We start from the raw sequence: 15,088 nt of genomic DNA on the forward strand, positions 1-15,088 counted from the left end.
ACTTGTAAGAGGAGAAGAAGAATAGTAGTAGCTTCTGGGCTTGTGTGAGGATAGAAACGGGCTTATGTGTATAAAACACGCAGTAGAGTGACAGGGACATAAACTCTGGGTTTGCTGTGACGCAGGGCCAGGTTGCCTACAGAGTAAGGGTGTGCATGTTGTCTAGCCCAGGCTGGCCTCAAACTTGAGGCGATCCTCCTGCCTCAGCCTCCCCAGTGCTGGGATTACAGGCGTGCACCACCACCCCGGCTAAGGGTTAATGTTTTATACAAGCCCAGTCATTGCCCACATCAGAAAGTTAGTGGGATGTGCTGCACGCCTTCACGGCGATGCTTTCTTTTCCCAGCTGGGTTCCACCTGGGGTGGCCCAGGGCTCAGTTGTCCTAACTTCTTAGCGCTCATCTTTGGCTCTCCTGATCTCGACGCTTTTGAGGAATCCTGTTCAGTCATTTACCACTAGAACTGTGAAAGGAGTTCTGTGACTTTCCAGACTCAAAATAGTATCTGCCTCAGGAGAAAAAAAAGGCACAGTGAGTGCGTGTGCGTCTTCCCGCGGGGTGTGGGAAGCTCTTCCTGCAGGCTTCAAGGGGCCATTTCCGGGCCTCTTTCCAGGCCCTTCCTTCTGGACTCGTTTTGTCTAATAAAAACACTTCCAAAAAACTAGCACGTAATTTTCCTTAGTACCATATGTAAGCGATAGGTATAGGTGCTCATTGTAGGAAATTTGCATATACTAGAAACATATGAAGATAAAACTATAAAGCAGCCCAAATCCTGCCTCCCAGAACCATTACACTTAAAACAAATGACCACTGGGGAGGCTGAGGCAGGAGAATGGAAAATTTGAGGCCAGCCTGGGCAACTTGGTGAGATAGTGTCTGGGAGTGAAGTTTAGGAAAGATCTCATGTGACAGTTGTGTCCCATCCACAGGAGGAAGCTGACATAGAGATGGGATCCTCAGTTGGACCCCAGGCCTCATCCACTCTCAGCAGTTCCCCTGTGCTCTCACCTCCTTTTATGCAGCAGAACAACAAAACAAGATGTGAGGACACGTGTGTGTCTGTGTCGTGGTGCCAGGGAACCAGAAGCGATCCTTTAGTCTCCGGCTAACGGGGAAGGGTGGATCTCTAAGCAGAGGCCTGCAGTCTCCAACTCAGGGCTTCTCGCAGGGTCAGGCGTCCTGTGCCCTCCACTTGGGCCCCAGGCCCTGCCCGAGGGTCCAGTGTCCTCCCCTCCCTCTTTGAAGTGGTTTCCCATCCCCGTCCCATCCCTTGATTCCCTAGTCTGGACAGCGACAGTGGCCTAAGGTTTTTAAGTGGATCTCTCCAGGCCTGTGGGCTTTGCTCAGTCAGAATGGAGGTTGGTGGAAAGTTAAGTCACCGGCCCCACAGTGACTTCTTCACCATCACGGGGAGCCCCAGGCTGAAGGGCTGCAGTGGCCTCTACAGCTGTTCAGGCAGACACTTGGTTTTAGGAAAAATGTGATTAAAAAAATATATATATATAAGCAGTGTAACACTGAGCATTTGGGAAACTGAGGCAGGAAGATCACCGAGAGTTTGAGGCCAGCCTGAGCTACCTAGCGAGATTCTGTCTCAAAACCAAAAAAAGAGAACCTCAGTCCCCCAACACAGCAGGTGGTGCTGAGCTGGCCACCTGGGCTGGGGCATGTGGGGGCAGGGCGGGCGCAGCCGGGCGCCACCTGACCAGCTCCAGAGCGATGTCCTTTCCTTTCCCTTTGGCCTGTGAGCAGGAAACTCCAGGACGTCCCCCTGCTGCCCTCCCTGGACTACGAGAAGCTGAAGAAGGACTTGATTTGGGGGAGCGACCGCCTGAAAGCCTTTTTGCTGCAGGCTCTGCGCTGGGTAGGTGCCTTTCCCTTTTCCCGGCGGGCACCTTGCTCGTACCTGGCTCGTGCTAAAAATCTTCCTGCCACCAGCTGCCACCAAGGGCCAAAGTGCGACACAGCTCCTGTGGACACTGCCCGCATGTGATAACGCCACAGCCAGCCTTGGTCCCCAGCCCTGACCCTGGTCACAGACACACGCAGGCTGAGCAGCCCTGCTCTGAATTCTCACTTCCATCTCGGAGCCAGCCCTGGGTCTCAGCCATACCAAGGGGCCGAGAGCTCCTGTTCATGTGAATTTCATCTCTAGTGTGTACAGCACTGGAACTGAAAACTGAGAAAGCTTAAAATATGTATGTATCAATTCATGTGAATGAATAAGCAAATGGCATTTTTTATGAAAAATGACAGTTTCCCAAACAACAGAGAAAATTAGTTAGCTGGGCATAGCGGTGTACACTTGGAACTCAGCACTCTGAGAGCCTGAGGCAGGAGGGTCTCAAGTTCCAGCCCCATCTGGGCAACTAAACGAGGCTGTCTCAAAAAATAAAAAGGCCTGAGGAGGTAGCTCAGTGCAGTGGCCCTGGGTTCAATCCCCAGGCCTGCTTAAAAAAGAGAAGAGTGGCATTGTTTTACATTTTGTGTTTCTTAACTTCTGGTTTCATGGAGGCCGGCTGCATCCTGTCTGCTTTTACTCTGGGTTTGCCACAGTGTCACACTTCCTATGGCCTCTGAAGGACTGATCACGAGACTAGCACGGCATACCTTAGTGTGAAAACCCCCGGCCCCTAAGAGGGTTTGGGGGACCCTCGGGGTTCCCTGGACTGCACTTTGGGAACTGCTGGCTGGTGCCCGCGGTAGTTGCCACTGACTGGCGGGTCTGTGCTGCCTCACGCTTAGCGCCACCCTCCGTGGGGCCTGGCACTGACATCCTATGTGCACTTCCCCAGCCTGCAGGGCGTGTGCCTGCCTCTGCTGCCCGCCCTCCTGTCACCCCTGCTGCTCCTGCCAAGCGCCCGCGCTGAGAGCCGGGTGCCCTTTCCTCAACCGCGCTCTCCGGGGCCGGGGCCGGAGAAGCAGGGCCCGTGGCCTCGAGGGGTTGCCTCAGGGACTTCCTGGGAGACCAAGGGCCTGCTCGCCTCAGCGAGCCGCCTTCCTCTTCCCACGCGCACGCGCACACGGCACGCACTCCCACTCCCACGAGGAACTCCCTGGTCCCCGTGGACAGTGTGGAAATCCGTGCAGAAAGCAGCACAGCACACTTCCCGCTCCGGCTCCCCAAAGTCTCGAAGACCGAGGCGCTGCCTGCTGCACGCGCACCCGGGCTCACGCGCACGCGCTTGCACACGCAGTATCGCTCCCTCCGCCTGCGGCGGCGAAGTCCGGTTTGCGCGTGGCCCCGTTCAAAGCCCCTGCCCACGGAGCCCCCGCGCCCCGAGTCTGCCCCGCCCGCACCCTCCCAGGGCCTCTGCCTGCCGCCTCACTCGCCCCTCGCCTTGAGACCCGTCCTGTCGCTTTCCTTCCCGTCCTCCAGCGCCTGACCACGTCGCACCCCGGAGAGCAGCGCGAGACGGTGCTGCAGGCCTACATCGGCAACGACCTCCTGGACTGTCACAGCCGCCCGCAGGTGCGCCCGGGGCAGGGGCCGCACGGGGCTCCCAGAAAAGCTGCAGACGCGGCTTGTTGGGGCCCTGACTAGAAGCAGCTGCTGAATGGATAGTTTTCTTTTTTTGTCTTTTTCTCTTTGGTATCGGGGATCGAACTCAGGACCTTGCGCTTGTGAGGCAGACCAGGCGCCACTGAGCTAAATCCTCGTCCCCTAATTCTTTTTATTACTACACGTTTGTGGTACGTGATGATGACAGTCATCATGAGGTACACGTGCATAACACGTCTTTATTCTTTATGTCCCCTCCTCTCCCTTCCCTCCCAGCTGCCTGTTTCGCCTATCCTTCCACACCCTCTTTCCGTCTCTTTTTAAAATTATCTTTTATTTTGCTCTTTCTTTGTTTTGGGTTTCTTATACAAGAGAAACCATGCATTATTTCAGTGTGTGTGTGTGTGATTTATTTCACTTAACATTATAGTCTCAAGGTGCGTCCATTTTCCCACAGATGACTCAAGTTTATCCTTCTTTATAGCAGAGTAGTACTCCATGGTGTGTAAATACCATGTTTTCTTTATCTGTTTTTCAGTTAATGGACATATGGGCTGCTTCCAAGGCATAGCTATTAAGAATTGTGCCGCTGTAAACATGGGTATGCATGGGTCAGTGTAATATGATGACTTTAACTCTTTGGAAAAGATACCTAGAAGAATAGCTGGGTTGAATGGAATTTCTTGCTTCATTTTTTTGAAGAATCCCCATACTGATTTCCATAGTATGTGTTCTAGTTTACATTCCCACCAACAATGTAGAAGGCTTCCTTTTCCCCCTGCAGCCTCACCAGCATTTGTTGTTACCTGATTTCATGATCATGGCCATTCTTTCTGGAGTAAGATGTAATCTCAGTGTTTTAATTTGCATTTCCGTAATGGCCAGAGTTGTACAACATTTTCTCATGTATTTATTGACCATTTGTATTTCTTCTTCTGAGAAGTGTGTGTTCATTTCAGTTGCCCACTTTTTGACTGGGTTTTTTTCGTTTGGGAAGGGGGAGGTCTAATTTTTTTAAGTTCTTTATTTTTCTAGATATTAGTCCTCTCTAGCTGCCAAAATTTTTTTTCCCATTCTGTCGGTTGTCTCTTCACCGTGTTATTTCCTTTGCTGTGCAGAAGCGTTTTAATTTGATGTAGTCCCATTTATTGATTCTTGGTGTTAGCTCTTATGAACTGGGGTTCTGTTCAGAAAATCCTTGCCTATATCTGTGTCTCCGAGAGTTTTACCTATTTTGTCTTCCAGCAGAGTAAGTGTTTCTGTTTTAATATTTAGATCTTTGATCCATTTTGATTTTAGTTTAGTGCATGGTGAGACCTAGGGTCTAGATTCAACCTTCTCCACGTGGATAGGCAGTTTTCCTGGCACCAGCTGTTAAAGAGGTTATCGTAGGGGGCTTGAGGGGGAGAATGGGATAAAATAAAATAAAATTTATTTTTTAAAAAGAGGCTATCTTTCCTACAGTGTAAGTTGGCCCCTTTGTCCAAAGTCACATAACTGAATGTGTTTGGACTGTTTCTGCATCCTCTACTCTGTTCCATTGATTCACATCTGGTTTTTTGTTTTGGGGTTTTCTGCCAATACCATGCTGCTCTTATCACTGCAGCTTTGTACTATAAGTCTGGAATTGCATATAAGTCTGGAATTGTGATTCCTCCTGCCTTGTTCTTGTTACCTAGGATTGCTTTCGCTATTCTAGGTCTCTTCTTCTTCCATATAAATTTTAGGATCATTTCCTCTAGTTCTCTAAGGCCATTGGTATTTTGATTGGGGTTGTGTTGAATCTGTACATCAGTTTTGGAAGTGTGGCCATTTTGACGATATTGGTTCTGCCCTTTGTGTCTCGGGTTGCACACTGCTGTTCCCCCAACAGCGATTGTAAACTTAGCACCAGGAGCAGTTTAAAGGACTGAAGTTTAAAACAAGGGAAGACGCTTTATTTGTAAGGGGAAACCAGAAGAGAGAAAGCTACCCTGTGAAAAATGAGGATAAGGGGCCCTGGAAGATGGCTGCCTGCCAGCCTTTGTCCCCAGCTGCCTTTTAGCAAGTGATAAAGGCCTTCCCTCCCACGTCACAACCTGATTGGCCGCCTGGACTGTCACAGATGGACGCTAGGCCATAGGACCCTGACCCAGGACACGGTCAGTTATGTGCATGTTCCTAGATAGGCTTTTGTTTGGTTTTCCCTGCCCGCTTGTGTTTGTCAGGGCCTTGTCTCCAGAATTTATAGGTTGGTTTCAGAGGAACCCTTGCATACAGGCTCACTTGTAGTTAGTGATTAAGTAAGAGGATGCGTGCAGCAATGTAGTGGCCCTGGAGGGGGAGTGTGTGTGAGTGTGTGTGTGTGAGTGTGTGTGTGTGTGTGTGTGTGTGTACTAAGAGTTTTCTTTTAAGTGCCTCCCCTTGTCTCCTTTGCATTTTCCTGGAGGTTGGGAGGGTGGCTCTTTTGGTTGGTGCACCTGGCTGCTCTGCTTATCATCTCTCCCGGTGTCCTCTTAATTGCTCTCTTCAGCAAAGTTTTAACTCCCCCTAGTCAGGATTTGCAGAAAGCCTAAGGATGCCCCTCCTCCATCCTTTCCCTGCCCACAGACACTTTTCCCCTAGGGATGACAGACTTGCACCACAACTTGGCACCCAGCCTCTCCTTTAGGCCCTTTCATTCCTTCGCCTGTGCCCCCTCTCAGCCTTCTGGGGGGAAGGGGCGGGTGAAGGAGCAGGGTGAGCCCGGAGCCCTTGGCTGCCTCAGGCGGCATCCCGGGCTGCAGCGCTGCTTCCTGAGCTGTGTTCGTCCCCTGCTCTCTCATGTCCTCTCTTCTGTCCCTGGGGACTGACGTCTAACCCCTGCCCTGTGGTTTGCTGAGGTGAGCAGGGGCCGGGTTGGATGTGTCATGGGCGCTGCCACTGTCACCCGGGAGTCACCAGCTGTCACCACGTTGCATCCCCACCTCCTTTACTTCACGAGTCTGGACGGGGTCTCCTAAGTCTGCTGGATGCAGGTGGAAGGTCGGGACTTCCAGGCGTCCAGATGGCTTTTGGTCTGTGAATTTCCCAGCCAATAAGTTCAGGGGAGGAAGGGAACAAGCCGAGCCCAGGAGGCCGGGTCTCCCACTCCCCTCACCCTGTGTCTGTCCCCACAGAGGAGCGTGCTGCAGCTGCTGCACTCCAAGAGCGAGGTGGTCCGGCAGTACATGGCCCGGCTCATCAACGCTGTGGCATCGCTGGCCGAAGGTGAGCACTTTCCCCAGGGGCAGAGAGGGCCGAGGGGAGCCTCCACGTATGAAAAGGAACCTTCTTCCTGTTTCTCAGGGAAGACGTGGTTCCACCCAGCACAGCAGCACAGGCCTATAATCTCAGCTGTGTGGGAGGCTGAGCCAGGAGCATCACCAGTTCCAGTCCCACCTGGGCAGTTTAATAAGACCTTGTCTCAAAGTAAAAAATAAAAAAGATCTGGGGACGTAGCTCAGTGTGGAGGCTCCAGTACCACCCGACCCCACAAAAAAGATAGATTTCTCACTTTACTCTTATTTAATTCATGTGAAGATCAGTTCTTGTCATATTGTGGTAGCTTCTTTCAGAGCAAATTTTATGGCGTTTGGAGTTTATTTTATTATCTGTTTTATTAAGCTTCCTAGCTTTATAATAATATTGTTGAGATTTCTTTCAAGCCCATAACAGATAATACTTTTTCAGTCATTTTCTACTTAAGTAAGGTTGGCAGAATAGTGAAAGCTGATTCCAATAAGCACAGCACTGGTTCCCCCAACATAGGACCAGCTCCCCAGCCGAAGGACTGGACAGTCCCCAAGTGACACCCCACCAGGGCGGAAGTAACAGGGATTTCACACAGTGCAGCGATTGTCCCAGAGATCCTCTTTGTTTGAGTTCTTTTTTATTTTAATACTTTATTTATTTTTTGTACTGGGGATCGAGCTCAGGACCTTTCGCTTGCAAGGCAGGCACTGTGCCACTGAGCTAAATCCCTTGCCCCTATTTTTAAAATATTTATTTAGAGACAGGGTCTTGCTATGTAGTTCAGGCTGGCCTTAAACCCATTGTTTAGGCCAGGGTGCCCTTGAACTTGCAGTGATACTCCTGCCTCAGCCTCCCAAGTACTGGGATTTTAGGCATGCCTCACCATGCCTGGCTTGAGCTCTTTTTAATATGAATTAAAGTTTTCAAATTATGAATACAGGTCTTCTGAAAGTTTGTTTATTCATTGATGTGTTTATTAGTCCATCCTCCAGGCAGGCATGTATTGAAAGACAGGGTATGTGCTGAGAAGTGTTGGGCTGATGACCCTGTGGAAGCCTGCATCTCTGTAGCCGGGCATGGTGGCACTAGGAGGCCAGCCTGAGCTGCATGGACACACCCTGTCTCAAAAAACAACAAAACAGGCCAGGCTGGTGGCACACTCCTGTAATCCCAGCACTCCAGGAGGCTGAGGCAGGAGGATTGCTGGGAGTTTGAGGCCAGCCTGGGCTACACAGTGAAACCCTGTCTCAAAAAAACAAAACAAAAACAAAACCAACAATAAAACAGTCAAAATTAACATCTCTGTATCAGTTGGGAAGTCGCACAGGTTAGTGGCCGTGACCCCAGGCGTGGCTTCCCGAGGGTGCAGGGGGCATGGTCAGAGCCTCCTTGGCTGCCCCCACAGCAGAGGGCCGGGAAGTCTGATGCAGGCCTGCTGCCCCTTTCCTCACAGAGCTGACTGTCAGGGCTCCCCACAGGGACATACCAGGGATTATGCTCAACTTACTGGAAGTGTCATTAGTTGATTCAGTAAAACTAGCTTCTAGAAGAAATGCATTTTACCACGGTTGCCATGGGGCCGGAATTCATATGTCTCTCTGCCTGGCGGCTTAACCACCAGTGCTACATGCATGACTGTCCCACTATGGGGCTTATTATCAATTTTATTTGTAGAAAGACCGACAAAAGTGATTGGACCCATTTGTGCCACAGGCGGCTCATGCCGCTGGGAACATGTCAATGATATTTTTTGTTGCTGTTTGTTGCTGTTTTGAGACAGGGTCTCACTGTGTAACCCAGGCTGGCCTTGAACTCGCAGCAATCCTCCTGCCTCGGCCTCCTGAGCACTTATAGGCATGCACCACCACAATAATGACTTCCTTTCTGATATGAAATGCTGTGTTGCATGTCCGGTTTTCCTAAGTGCTGGAGCAAAGCAGACCCACCCTGGCCCTCTCCCGTCCTCTCTGGTGTGTTCTTAGGTCGCCTCTACCTGGCCCAGAACATGCAAGTGCTGCGGATGCTGGAGGCCAGGCTGAAGGAGGAGGACAAGGACGTGGTGGCCCGTGAGAATATGCTCGGGGCTCTGCAGAAGTTCAGCCTCAGGTGACGACCAGGCCACAGGCCACCTGGGCTCCTGGGAAATCGGATTGGTGGTTTGGGAGCTTACTCAGCTCCCCGGAAACCTGGGAGGTGGGTGATGATTTTCCTGTAGAAGAGGCGGGGCTGGGGGCTTCCGGGCAAGGCTGGACCCGAATCTCCAACCCAAGGGACCCGCTCCCAGCCGCAGGGACAGAAAGTGTGCTGCAGCGACAGCGCCTCTGTACTCTCCTGGTGCCCCCAGGCCTGGTGCCAGATGTGCTGGCTGTCTCGCCCCGTGAGCGGCCTTGGGTTGCCCCCCGCCTCTCGTGTCCATGCTTGGTGGCCCTGTGGGGTTGGGGTCAGGGCCTCCTGCCCCCTCTGCTTGCATCCCCACAGCCCAGTGCGGTGTCAGCCGGGCCTGGTGTGACCTGGAAGTTCCATGTCGGACTCTTAGAAAGCAGCCAGCGGAGGAGGCCTCTGTTCCCCCAGGACTCAGTTGAGGGCCCCATTACTTCCATGAGGCCTAGCGCCTTTCAGAGGCAAGCCAGGTGTTTTAGTGGGTTGCAGGTCCGTGCCCATCACCATGGCCTAATTTTAGGGTGTTTAGAGCATTTCCATCACCATGGAAAGAGCCTGAGTCCTCCTCCCTGACAGGCCCAGGACCGTGTTGCCCATCCCTGCAGTTACCTGCCCTGACTGTTCTCAAGGCTCCTCCCCCTCAGGCCCAGTCGGTGCTTTGTGCCTCTGTTGCCTGGTGACGTTTCCATCTGCCATGTGCTGCGTCTCGTGTGTCCACTCATTAGCTGGTGGACACTTGGGTTTTCAGTTTGTTCGTTTGTTTTAACATTATTGGGAATAGAAGCCAGGGGCTTCACACTGAGCTGCATCCCCAGTGCCTTTCTACATTTTGATTTTGACACAAGATCTAAGTCACCAAGTTCATCAGGCTGTGATTGAACTTGTGATCCTCCTGCCTCAGCCTCCTAGAGTACTGGGATTACAGCTGTGAGCTGCCACACCTGGCAAACCATCTGTCCTTTTGCTCTTTTTATTTTTTTCTTTATTTTCATACAGTTTAGGGTGGCTAACTAAATTATAAAGAGTCTATATAAAAATCTATTTTTCAAAAAGGTATTTCTATGGCCTGTTCCTTGGGTGAAGTAGACTAAACGTTATCAATACATATCCATTCAATTTTTTGTTTGTTTCTTTTGTTTTTCAAAGATCTTCCTACCTCAGCCCCCCTCCCCCAGTGGCGGGATTACAGGTGTGCACCACCATGCCAAGCTAAATATCCATTCACTATCTGCAGTAATACCCTGCTGACTCTAAATATGGAAAAGGACACTCCCAAAGCCTAAGGCCTCCTTACTACGTCTGGCGTGGCTGGAATTCGTTTATCTTGCTGCCCTGGGGCTCTGAACCACCAGCGGTACCTGCTGGACAGTGCCCCCCCCCCCCGGCCATGGAGGACAGTCCCATCAGGTCTACAGCCACAGACAGGACCGTCACCCAGGTGCCACCAGTGGTTCAAGCCAACAGAAGTGTCTTAGACTCATTACCACATCGCTGAGCAGTAGAGAATTTCTCGTGCCACAGCTGAATGGGTGTAGCAGGAACAGGACACAGAGTCCATATCTGCCGTGTGCTCCCTTCTGTGATTCTCGTCCCATGGTGCCAGGTCCCCTGCGTGGCTCCAGCTCACCAGTCCTGTGTCCTAGGCGCCCGCTGCAGACGGCGATGATCCAGGATGGCCTCATCTTCTGGCTGATCGAGGAGCTGAGGGAGCCTGACTGCCTGTCCGACTACATGCTGGAGTACGCGGTGGCCTTGCTCATGAACCTGTGCCTCCGCAGTGCAGGTCTGTACAGGGACGGTGGCTGGCAAGGAGGGTCCCTCAGAATCCGCTCGGGAGGCAAGGCCTTGCCAGCTCAGTCAAGGCCCTCAGGCTTGAAGGAAATGTTTCTGTACCCACAGGCCCCGCCCAAAAGTGAGAATTCAGCTCTCACATTTTCATCTTCATTATTCAAAGTTAGGAAGTTTGCTGGGTGTCCACCTGTAATACCAGCACTTGGGAGGCTGAGGCAGGAGGATCACTGCAAGTTCAAGGCCAGCCTGGACTACACAGTGAGACCCCTGTCTCAAAAACAAAACAAAAATCCCTGCAGAGACAAGAAGGGTGTCCCTAGAATTCCCCAGGGTTAGGCTGGTGGCAGTAGCAGTGACATTGTGCCACATGTCCTGCCGGTGATGGCTTCCCCCCTTCCCCAGAGCTGGGGGTTCTCACTCGGGCCTCACACACCACTTCCCTGGCTGGGCCGAGGCAGTGGCCTTAGCTGGGGACAGAGGGGCTTCATTACCAGAGGCACCAGGCCGCAGGGCCGGAGAGAAAGGCAAAATGTGGAGCACTCGGGGCCCCTGCCGGAAGCTCCGTGTCTCAGGCTGGCTCTGTTCTGAACTCCCTACCTGTGCGTTGACTGAGTCAATGACCATTGTCCCACTCTTCTGCTCTGAAAGGCGCCTCTGCCTGAAGCCCCGGGTTTTAAAAAGCTTGTTAGTCTTCATTCCCGCCAGCCAGCTCGAAGGATGACGGTGGTGTGGGGATGTAAGGGCTGTGTGGTTTCTGTGCGCTTGGGACAGGGCCTTGCTGTGCCACAGGTGACTGACTGGAACTGGCTGTGCCCAGTGTGGGAACAACACCACCAGCCCCCTAGCCCAGGGGCTCCTCGCACCCCACGCCTTTGTGTCCTTGGGCCGCAGAGTTGTCCGTCAGCCTCTGAGGGCAGAGTAGATTCCCTTCCCCATGGTCACAGAGCAGATCTACCCCTCCGGAAACTGCTTCGGAGTCAAAAGTCACCCTTTGTCCCCACAGGGAAGAACATGTGTGCCAAGGTGGCGGGCCTGGTGCTGAAAGTCCTTTCGGATCTCCTCGGGCATGAGAATCACGAGGTACGGGGTCAGGGGCGGTGTCTCGGACACAAGTACTTGTAATCCCAGCGCTCAGGAGGCCTGGGGAGGAGGACTGCAAGTTCAAGCCCAGCCTGGGCAATTTAGCAACTTAGTGAGACCCTGGCCCCCAGGGAAGGAAGAGGGCTGGGTGCAGCTCAGTACGAAGGCCCTGGCTTCAGACCCAAACATGGCCCTCGGCTCACAGGGTCCTGCCAGGTGTCCTCGGATGGGCTGGACCTGTTTGTGCTTCCACACACCTGGGTTATCTTCTCACTCTCTGATTTACAGGCCCAAAGGCCTTTTTATAAAGCAGAGGTGCAGGTAGCAAGCGACAGAATCCACTCAGCAGAGCTAGTTCTCCCGGGCCCCTTACCACACCTTGCAGGAGCCAGGCCTTACCATCAGCCGGGGTGGGGCTGATTTGACAGATCAGGCGCTGCTGGCCATCTTGGCAGGGCCGCTGGGTCACGAGGGAGGCACTGAGTCCCCACACACTGGCCCATCCCGAGCACACAGCTATGCCCTGTCCACCTCATTCATGGCGTCTGTCCTGCCGTCCAGTGGCTGGCTGGCATGGCTTCCGCAGCAAGTGGACCTTAGGTAGCTGTCACGGTTCCTGTCAGTCACTGTGAGCGTCGCACAGCCAGGCTTATGGACGCCGTGGCCCGAGTGCACTCTGTTCCTCACTCAGCGCAGCGCTGTGCATGTGGGCAGCAGTGTCAGCTCTGCACACCGTGTGGAGTGAAGGACTCTGTGTGTCACCGACTGTAGACACTGCATTTACTCTGAAAACGAGTGGGAAGGGCTCCCTGAGTGTTTCTCAGGACCTAGAACTGTGCTTATGCACAAATACGGCTGCACCCACATGTCCTGGTCCTGAACCCAGAAGAAAAGCATGAGCCTATTCGACTGTGTGCACATTAAAATATTTTGTATGGGAAAAGAGGCCACTCAAAGTCCAGATAGCTGGTGTGGTTGTGTGCAGATGCTTTTGTGCCGTGTGGTGTCGGTAAACGTGGAAAGATATGGTCAAGGTGGTGGAAATGAAGTGCGTGTGGGAGGCCTTCTCAGAGTGACACACACTGCAAGTGTGCTGGGCACGGGTGGCGGGCACACCCCGGGTCCCTCACTGTGGCCACCACAGCGTGGGGTCCACGGAAAGGGGCCCTGTCACCACATCCTGCCCTGCCCTGTGGTTCCTGCACTGATGTCCTTGGCTCCTGAGGGAGGGACCTCGTGTGAGGACCAAGGCAGTGTGGCCATGGTCCGTGGGACAGCAGGCAGCCTGGGCAAGGCTGGGGTTCGGGGTACAGGTGCCTGGCAGAGGCAGGTGGGTTTGGGAGTTGACGCAGCCGCAGTGCATGGATGTGGCCAGGGCAGCTCCTTCAGGTAGAACAGAGGGGCTCAGCAGAGCAGTCTTGGGGACCAGGGGTGCTGCGCCGTGAGAGTCGCAGAGGTGTTCAGAGACAGAGATGGCTGGATTTTGGACTTAGCTGCACCAGAAGGTACAGACGGCGACCTTTGCCATTTGAAGGCACACGTGCTGGGCTTGGCCAGGCTCCAACACCTGCTCTCCTCCAAGGCAACCATGGGACCCGCTAGCTGAGTTTGCAGTATTTGAAGACTTGCAAATGACTGGTTTTTTTCCCCCTTATAGATACAGCCATATGTGAATGGAGCTCTGTACAGCATCCTTTCCATTCCATCCATTCGGGAAGAGGCCAGAGCAATGGTAAGAAAATGTGCTGATAATTCCGGCTTCTCAAGAGGCTGAGGCAGGAGAGTCCCAAGTTCAAGGCCAGCCTAGAGAACTAAGCAAGACCCTGTCTCAAAACAAAAAGGCCTGGGGATGGAGCTCAACACAAAGGCCCTGCGTTCAGTCCCCAGTGTCACAATGAAAGAGGGAGGGGATGAAGGAAGGGAGACAGGAAAATGTGCCAAGCAATGCAGGGGCTCCCATTAGGCCCCATTGTGCCGTGGCTCTGAGCTGTGGAAGCCAGGACTGCCCAGACTGGACTCTGAGGACTGGACTCTTCGTGTAGTTCCCGGACTCCTCAACACTGCAGCCCGTGTTCACTATTTCCTGGGAAGAGAGCCTGTAGCTTTTATCAGAATCCCAAGGGCATCCCTGAATCCACGGTATCAGGACATCTCTAGCAAGTTTAGTTTTTACAAAGTCGTAGATATGCTGCTAGCAGCCAATCAGACGAGACAAGCTACAGGATTATGAACCTCCTAGTGCTTGGCTTGCTTGACACGGCATGAGCTCATTGTTTAATGCATCCATGTTAGTGCTTGTATTTGAAGCAGAGCACATGCATCAGGTGATCAGTGTCTTAGTTTGAGAGAACATATGTCTCTTGATCTATCGGCAAAACCACCAAGGTTTGGTCTTTTTCCTTACACCATGGGAAACCAGGGCAACGGGGTCTCCTTCCGTGAACACACATTTAATGTGGAAGCATCCTTCCACATTAAATTAAAGTGTATTTCCACACTGAAGACCACAGGCTGCATTTAGCTCGAGATCAAACACAACATTCTCCCGGTTGTCTTTGCCTGCTGAGAAAAATTACTGCATCTTCTCCATGTTCACCCAAAATTATGTCATCTCGTGTCCCAGAGGTAAAGGTTCATTTAAGAACTGCTCTGTGCAACCACTGCTTGAACTTCATTTAAATCCAAATCTGCATTTTTCAATACAGAGCAGGGAAAAAGAAACTCGGTTAAATTCTGCACATTGGCAGGCCGGCTGAAGAGGAAGAAAGGACAGTGCTGTAAAGAGGGGTGCTGGGGTGCAGTCAGTGGAGAGCGCTTGGCTAGCATGTGTGAGGCCTGGGCTCCACACTCAGCGACACGCACACACGCACACACACGCAGTGAAAGGCAGTGGGAAGGAGACAGCTGGCCAAGGGGCGGGGAAGCCGGGGGACAGGGAGCACATGAGGAGGTCAAGAGCAGGACCAGGGTGCCCATGAGACCCCCCCAGGCCAGAAGAAAGCAAAGGGAACACGGGCGGAGCCGCAGGTCCTTGGTGCCCGAGCTTGGATGTCTGTCCAGCAGGAGGCCCTGGAGGGAGGAATGAGAAGAAAGGCCGAATGATAGTGATGAAATTTGGTGAAAAACATACATAGTAATTTTTAACTTTATGAAGAATACTGAGATCATGCAGACAAAAGTGTAGATCTAGGCTTCCGCCTGGCGTTGCACGGTTAGCTGCCAGGCCAGGGCCGGGGGCCTCGAGGTCCTGCAGAGCCCGGTGCTGTCCCCGCAGCTCTTGGGCTTCCCTGTGGCTGGTGAT

The 15,088-nt window shown here is 52.6% G+C and overlaps 1 protein-coding gene across 22 annotated transcripts in view; it reads left to right on the forward strand.

The window, feature by feature from the left end:
- Armc9 (armadillo repeat containing 9) overlaps positions 1-15,088 on the forward strand; it is a 102,766-nt gene that overhangs the window by 31,234 nt on the left and 56,444 nt on the right. For 21 of the 22 annotated variants that reach the window (XR_015450575.1, XR_015450574.1, XR_015450576.1 and 18 more), the window contains 7 exons: positions 1,755-1,866; positions 3,382-3,474; positions 6,642-6,732; positions 8,739-8,862; positions 10,560-10,699; positions 11,711-11,787; positions 13,445-13,519. Coding sequence is in view for 19 of the 22 variants with exons in the window: in XM_087209388.1 (XP_087065514.1) it covers positions 1,755-1,866; positions 3,382-3,474; positions 6,642-6,732; positions 8,739-8,862; positions 10,560-10,699; positions 11,711-11,787; positions 13,445-13,519 (712 nt within the window). In the remaining 3 variants the exon portion in view is untranslated. Of the gene's footprint in view, positions 1-931; positions 1,044-1,754; positions 1,867-3,381; positions 3,475-6,641; positions 6,733-8,738; positions 8,863-10,559; positions 10,700-11,710; positions 11,788-13,444; positions 13,520-15,088 lie in introns of those variants that run through there. The other variant, XM_087209403.1, reaches the window with a different exon arrangement.

Source organism: Heterocephalus glaber, unplaced genomic scaffold (assembly GCF_053883595.1).
Source record: "Heterocephalus glaber isolate CG9 unplaced genomic scaffold, H.glaber_assembly_v1.0 deba00001004, whole genome shotgun sequence".
NCBI classification, from domain to species: domain Eukaryota; kingdom Metazoa; phylum Chordata; class Mammalia; order Rodentia; family Bathyergidae; genus Heterocephalus; species Heterocephalus glaber.